The sequence below is a fragment of the Micropterus dolomieu genome, linkage group LG21, assembly GCF_021292245.1.
Source record: "Micropterus dolomieu isolate WLL.071019.BEF.003 ecotype Adirondacks linkage group LG21, ASM2129224v1, whole genome shotgun sequence".
Lineage (NCBI taxonomy): Eukaryota > Metazoa > Chordata > Actinopteri > Centrarchiformes > Centrarchidae > Micropterus > Micropterus dolomieu.
In genome coordinates this window covers 36,055,550-36,063,390 of record NC_060170.1, presented here as the reverse complement: position 1 = coordinate 36,063,390, position 7,841 = coordinate 36,055,550, and the positions used below count along the sequence as shown (strand labels likewise).

At 49.1% G+C, this 7,841-nt stretch overlaps 1 protein-coding gene across 3 annotated transcripts in view; it reads right to left on the bottom strand.

Annotated features, from left to right (window-relative positions):
• LOC123960835 (regulator of G-protein signaling 3-like) overlaps positions 1-6,230 on the bottom strand; it is a 24,820-nt gene extending 18,590 nt beyond the window's left edge. For all 3 annotated transcript variants that reach the window (XM_046035806.1, XM_046035808.1, XM_046035807.1), the window contains exons 1-3: positions 5,715-6,230; positions 773-854; positions 566-671 (exon numbers count right to left, since the gene is read on the bottom strand). In XM_046035806.1, coding sequence (XP_045891762.1) covers positions 566-671; positions 773-854; positions 5,715-5,768 — 242 coding nt within the window. In that variant the 5' untranslated portion in view covers positions 5,769-6,230. The remainder of the gene's footprint in view (positions 1-565; positions 672-772; positions 855-5,714) is intronic.
• Between the last annotated feature and the right edge of the window lie 1,611 nt (positions 6,231-7,841).

Sequence of the window (7,841 nt, the reverse complement as noted above, 5' to 3'; positions counted from 1 at the left end):
CCCTGAGCCATGGTTCTGCTCGAGGTTTCTGCCTCTTAAAGGAAGTTTTTCCTTGCCTCTGTCTCCTAGTGCTGCTCTTGGTGGGAACTGTTGGGCTTCTGTAAATAACATCATAGAGTACGGTCTAGACCTGCTCTTTTATGAAAAGCGCTGTGAGATAACTGTTGTTGTGATTTGGCGCTATATAAATAAAATTGAATTGAATTAATCTGAGATCACTTTAGAAACAGGCCGCCTTCAGACTGTACTGAGGGCTGAGGTCTTCTAATAGATCTCAGAATTCCTCAGTGAATGACCTCCTAGATCCGATCAGTCTGGTTTTAAGAGGGGCCACTCTAAGGTCAGCTGAAGCTGCAGCCCAGTCCTCGGTTCTTATCCTGCTTGGCCTATCAGCTGCCTTTGACGCAGTCAACCATAGGATCCTGCTATCCGCTCTCTCAGCGACGGGAATCTCGGGTAAAGCACTCCTGTGGTGGGCGTTCCTACAATGTGTCTTGGCGAGGACAATTATGCTCCTCCCACTGCCTCTCCACAGGTACTGAGTCAGAATGAGGGGCGTGGTTACCTGATGGCGTGGGCAAGGTCGACACACTTCCAGGTTTCGACAGGAAGTCCGTTCAGCTGCAGGACCGAGTCTCCCTGACGGAGACCCGCCTGATGAGCCGGACCGCCTACAGACAGACAGACAGATGATGTCACTGATGATGTCACAGACATTATTACCAGTTGTATAGAATGACATCACAGTTTTAGTGCGTTTGTGGTTTCTCACCAGAGTCGACGGCCTGGACTCGGACCGGACAGTCGGAGCAGATCGTGAATCCAAAACCATCTTTTCCTCGAACAACGTTCACCTGCAGACGACGACACGGGCAGCAGAGACTGTCAGCTCAGTACATATGGAAACACACACGCACTCTTTCTAGTCTTTGAGCTCAACATTCACACATTGGTGGAGCAATGTGAACAGCCGGCAGGACACTTCGACACGCAGTCTGGAGGAGCCGGGGATTTAAACGCCGGCCTTCCGATTAACGGCCAACCCGCTCTACCCCCTGTGCCACTGTGGGGATGTTTGTGTGTGACGCTGGGTAAAAGCTCTGCCACATGAGTAAATGTAATTTTAGGATTTTGCAGATGATGATCAAAGAAAAACAATCTGAAACAAACATGATGATAAAATCATCATCTCTCTGGAAACGAGCTCAGATCTGTGTGAAACCAAGAAACAACTATCAATCAATAAACCAACGACACGTCCGGTTCCTGGTTCAGGTGTCACATTCAGTTAGACGGGGTACCGACACGAAGACTCGTCTCCTGACGTTCTGCTATGAAGCCGTCTTCGTTTCAAGCAGTGCAGCGTGCAGCCTGCAGGGGGCGCCGTGTTCACTCATGTTGACAGAGTCAAGATGTTTCTGTCAGACCCAGACTGGAGGTCTATCTGTGTCCTGGTCTCCGAGCTGTTTCCATGACTCTGCAAACACTGGCGGTCCGGAGGAAAGGTCGGCTCCTCCTGAGAGTTTTCTCTGCACAAAGGAAGTTTAATGTCCCTGAGCTCAGACTGACAGGCTGATATTAAAACTCCTGCAGGGGCTGAGGTCTTTAAAGAGGACTGAGACCCTCAGTGTTTGTGCTTCTCTGCAGGGTCAGCCCGGTCCACATGTCCACAGAGTCACATTTTAACACAGTGATGACTGGAGACAGGCGAAGCTCCTATTAGACTTTCTAAACCTCCAAAAGTGTCTGACGGCAGGCGGTGAAGCGACGTCCACGTGCAACACGCGCTAATGTTAGCTTAGCAATGGAGTCCGCTAACGTCAACAAATGACTGGCACCCACCGACCCAGAGTCCAAAGCCAAAGCCAGTATTACTGCAGAGCGTTAGTTAGCTAACGTAGCACAAAAGACTGTCTTACATCCATTCAGAGTCACGGTGCTGATCTGGCTGGTAGACCCTGACCCACTTCAGCTGGCGTTGTGGGGCAGATCCACGCAGCGTGGCTGGGTTGTAGCTAACCTTAGCTTGCTTGCTAGCTAGCTGGCCAACATGCCTAATCAAAGTAAACTGACGACATGTCTCTCTCTCTCTCTCTCTCTCTCTCTCTCGCTCTTCAGGTCTGAGCGGAGTTAGCTTAGCTCTGACCGCAGCCTTCTTCCTGGGGTGGTTGCAGCTCTTGAGATGGCGTTTGCTCTGGCTGGGTGGTCAGAAAATGGCGTGGGCGGTGATGGTCTCATAGTCCGCTGAACTTAATCCAGTCCCTGTGCTTCCTTTTGCAGCTGTCGTTGAGAGTCTTCCTGTCGTAGGCGCTGGAGGTGAACCCTGGACAGCTCTGGCCCAACTGGACCTGTTTGAACCAACGATCACTTTCTACTAGCAAAGAGCGATGCAAGACAGGGCGGCCAACTAGCTAGCTCTAAGCTAAGCTGTGGCTGCTCGCCGTGGGCCTGGCGTGGGTTGGTGTCACAGAGCAACATCTCAGACAGTAACGTTCCTCTAAACGTGACGTTTCCAGCGTTCAGCCTCGTGTTTGTCACGTCGGAGCAACAGAAGCTGACTGCAGTTCAGTTTACGGCCACCGGAGTCACTAACAACAAGGGTCTGAGGACGTTCCACACAGAACCTTTACGTTTCTGTTTACCACTGATCTGGAAAGCTGGACAGTGATGCTTCAGTTTTTGATTGTAAAAGGGAAACACGTTCTCACTCCCTCATCACGTATGTACGCAGGTAAAGACCCGTTGGCGTCAGCTTGTAACACTGTAGCGTCACGTTTGAACGCTAAAGGTCGGCGTGGGATATTTAACAGAGCAGGAGGAGGTTGGGGTCAGGGGCGTCGCACAAACATCTGGACCCTGTACATAAGCATTCCCTGTGGGCGCCTCCACGGCTGTTCTTTCTTTGTGGGCCCTCCTAACACAAGGACCCCGTTTACTCAGTCCCCCCCCCAGGAGACCGCGAGGACTCTGGTATTTGTTTCCTGTGTGGAACAAAACGTCAGCAACGCATGTTTTTAGTTAAGTCAAGCAACCAAAACTGCGACGTTAACCACTAGTTTTATTTTGATAGCCTAACCGGATGCTCTGTATGTTTTGTTGCTAACTTGACCTACACGTGCGACAGCGTCGCTGAAGCGATGACCAGGCGTCCGTCTGACGAGTCTGATTTCATCCCTTTAACAGAAGAAGTTTCTCTCTCGTGTTTCACCTGAAGTCACAAACTGATCGGCTGCTGATGGGTTAATGGACTACTGATCATCAGAAACACGTTAACACATTTACTGATCATCAGTGTCGCCGATCATGTGACTCCCTCTCAGCTCCAGCTGCTTGTTTGGTCCACATCGGGCTGACTGTCAGCTTTCAGCAACTGAGCCAATCAGGCGGAGGCGCCTTCAGAACAGTTCACATCAGCGAGACGACTGAAGCGTTAAAGTGCAGCAATCAGTTTCTGTTTGGACAGCTGAGTGTTTGAGTAGCGCCGGACAACACGGAGGACCGCCGCCTGTTCAAACACACACACACACACACAGTGCAACACACTGACACACAGTAACACACACAGTGCAACACACAGTGCAACACACTGACACACAGTAACACACACAGTGCAACACACAGTGCAACACACTGACACACAGTAACACACACAGTGCAACACACAGTGCAACACACACACTGACACACAGTAACACACACAGTAACACACGTACTGTAACACACACACACAGTGCAACACACTGACACACAGTAACACACGTACTGTAACACACACACACAGTGCAACACACTGACACACAGTAACACACACAGTAACACACGTACTGTAACACACACACACACAGTGCAACACACTGACACACAGTAACACACGTACTGTAACACACACACACACACAGTGCAACACACTGACACACAGTAACACACACAGTAACACACACAATGCAACACACACAGTGCAACACACTGACACACAGTAACACACACAGTAACACACACAGTGCAACACACTGACACACAATAACACACACAGTGCCACACACAGTGCCACACACAGTGCAACACACAGTAACACACACAGTAACACACACAGTAACACACACAGTAACACACACAGTGCAACACACACAGTAACACACACAGTGCAACACACACAGTAACACACACAGTGCAACACACTGACACACACAGTAACACACACAGTGCCACACACAGTAACACACACAGTAACACACACAGTGCCACACACAGTAACACACACAGTGCAACACACAGTGCCACACACAGTAACACACACAGTGCAACACACAGTAACACACACAGTGCAACACACTGACACACACAGTAACACACACAGTGCAACACACTGACACACACAGTAACACACACAGTGCAACACACTGACACACAATAACACACACAGTAACACACACAGTGCAACACACAGTAACACACACAGTAACACACACAGTAACACACACAGTAACACACACAGTAACACACACAGTAACACACACAGTAACACACACAGTGCAACACACTGACACACACAGTAACACACACAGTGCAACACACTGACACACAATAACACACACAGTGCCACACACAGTAACACACACAGTAACACACACAGTGCCACACACAGTGCCACACACAGTAACACACACAGTGCCACACACAGTAACACACACAGTGCCACACACAGTGCAACACACACAGTGCAACACACTGACACACAGTAAAACACACACAGTGCAACACACTGACACACAGTAAAACACACACACAGTAAAACACACACAGTGCAACACACTGACACACAGTAAAACACACACAGTAAAACACACACAGTAACACACACAGTGCAACACACACAGTAACACACACAGTAACACACACAGTAACACACACAGTAACACACACAGTAACACACACACACCATCTCTCCTGTCAGATGCAGTTTTTCAGTAAAATCACTCAGTTTCAATCTGTGTGTGAATTATTGATCAACCTCACACACACAGTAACACACACACACACACACAGTAACACACACACACACAGTAACACACACGCGGAGTGCAGATGGTTTAAACATGAAGATTTTAAACATTTATCTGACCTGCTGGACTAAAAACACACACACAGGAAAGCCTGGAGGTTGTGGCAGGAAATGACAAACAGCGAGCAGTGACATCAGACTGTGCAGCCAATCAGAGGAGACGCTCGTTTCCTGCTGTTTTGTTTCCACATGAACGGTCATGTTCGAGTGTTTGTTGTTCGGCCCTCAAATCAGTGAACATCATCACAAATCCTCGGCCCCACCAGACTCCATTCAAAAACCTGCCCATTAAATGACACCTCCGCAGATGAAAGCTGACACGGTTCACTGATAAACGCTAGACTCAGATCAACTCTACTGCAATTACAAATTCTACTGGGTTCCACTGAACACAGCCCGCTGTCCATCAGAACCTCCAGCACTGTTTAAAGCAGCGCGGAGATAAACTGAACTCACTGATATTAAAACTGTTGGTTCCCTGTTGTGTCTTTGCTGAGCTGGAGAAAGTAAAGAGGAACGATCTAAACAGTTCTGACCTGTGAAGCTTCACAATATATTTGAACATTTCGTCCTCTGTCACTTCACGTGGAAACACATGAAGAAGAGGTCCGACCAGAGCCCCCTGATAAAAACCCAGTAAACAGACTCAGACCTGCGGGAGGTTCTGTTCGATGCAGACTCGACACAGACGGTGGATCGTGTGCATGACAGCAGGTCAGGGTGTCGCTTCAAATCCTGCAGCTCCACCGGTCCATCGGATCCTCCAACAGAGCCAAACCACGTCCAGGAGCAGAGCTGACCCACCTCCACACTTCACAGAATTTTAGGTCTGACCCAGTACCAGGTACCAGGTGTAATCCAGGTCCAAATTTACAGAAACAGGTCCAGGTCTAATTCAGGATTAGGCCACTCAAAAACAGGCCCAACATGGTCCAGATTTATAGAACAAGAACCAGATCTAATCAAGGGCTAGAGCAAGCTATAACCGGTCATATTTATAGATCCAGGTCTAATCCAAACCAGGTTTACAGAACCTGAACTAATTCTAACCCTGGTCCAGATTTAGAAAAACAAGAATCAGGACTAATCCAAGTCCAGACTTGACAAGTCTAAATCAAAATAAGTGCAGACCCAGGTCTAACCAAGGTCTAGCTGGTGAACCAGTATGTGAGAGGATGAACAGGGTTCTGGTGTTAGAACGAGAGGGTCTCCGTGTGTGTGGGAACCAACAGACAGAAGAATAGCAGGAAACAAAAACACTGGACGTATCCTGCGATAAGACAAACACTTCCTGAACACCCCCCCTCCCCCCGTGTGAACGATGTCATTCAGGTCTGTTTACCATCTCAGACGGCCTGAAGTTAGTCCCACACAGACCTGGACTGTAGACCTGGACACGATGTTCCACACTGTAAAAAATTAAACTTTATAAAGGATCTAGTGAGCGGAACGTTACGAGGCTGCAGAACCAGAGAAGTGCTGGTACAGTCGAGATTAGAACAGGGTCAATAACAAACACCCCCATCAGAATCTGGATCCACAGGACGAATGCTGGAGGCCATGTGGTAAAAAAACATGGCCGACCACGTGTTCTACACTCGTACTTTGATTATTTCATACCAGCACCGGAGCGTTAAAGCCACAGTTTATCTGAGGAACGCCTCTAGAACGTCTGCAGGACTGAAGGTGTCAACACAAACCGACTGCAGGACTGAAGGTGTCAACACAAACCGACTGCAGGACTGAAGGTGTCAACACAAACCGACTGCAGGACTGAAGGTGTCAACACAAACCGACTGCAGGACTGAAGGTGTCAACACAAACCGTCTGCAGGACTGAAGGTGTCAACACAAACCGCCTGCAGGAGCTCTGAAGCTCTTGACAGTTTCAAAGCCCTTCTGCGGGGCGTTTCTTTACTTTGTCTCGATGCCCTTGGTGTTCTGTGTGAGGAACTTTAAACTGCCTTGCTGCCTTGGCTCAGACTGCGGTGTGATCAACATGTCAAATATTGGACGGAAGGCCTACCGTGTAGGAGCCAAGCAAATGCATAATATTTTTACCAAATACACTGAAGGGTAATAATTCAGAGACGGTAAAGACGCTGCTGCTGGAGCTAAACAGACTGACCCAACCACCGGGACCAGCTGGAGCCTCCTGAGTATTTCTACACCATAGATGGTGAGGACGGGTTCTCTGGTGGTCTGTCTGAGGGTTCAGGATCAGGGATGGTCTCAGTTGAACATTCGGTTCTGATGATCCAGGTTTGGGTTCTGTCAGCAAGAGACCTCACAAGTACAGAAGCCCGAAAGTGTGTGTGTGTGTGTGTGTGGCGTACGGTATGTGTGGGGTATGTGTGTGGCGTACGGTATGTGTGGGGTATGTGTGTGGCGTACGGTATGTGTGGGGTATGTGTGTGGCGTACGGTATGTGTGGTGTGTGTGTGGCATACGGTATGTGTGGTGTGTGTGTGGCATACGGTATGTGTGGTGTGTGTGTGGCGTACGGTATGTGTGGTGTGTGTGTGGCATACGGTATGTGTGGTGTGTGTGTGGCATACGGTATGTGTGGTGTGTGTGTGGCATACGGTATGTGTGGTGTGTGTGTGGCGTACGGTATGTGTGGTGTGTGTGTGGCATACGGTATGTGTGGGGTGTGTGTGTGTGGCGTACGGTATGTGTGGGGTGTGTGTGTGGCGTACGGTATGTGTGGGGTGTGTGTGTGGCGTACGGTATGTGTGGGGTGTGTGTGTGGCGTACGGTATGTGTGGGGTGTGTGTGTG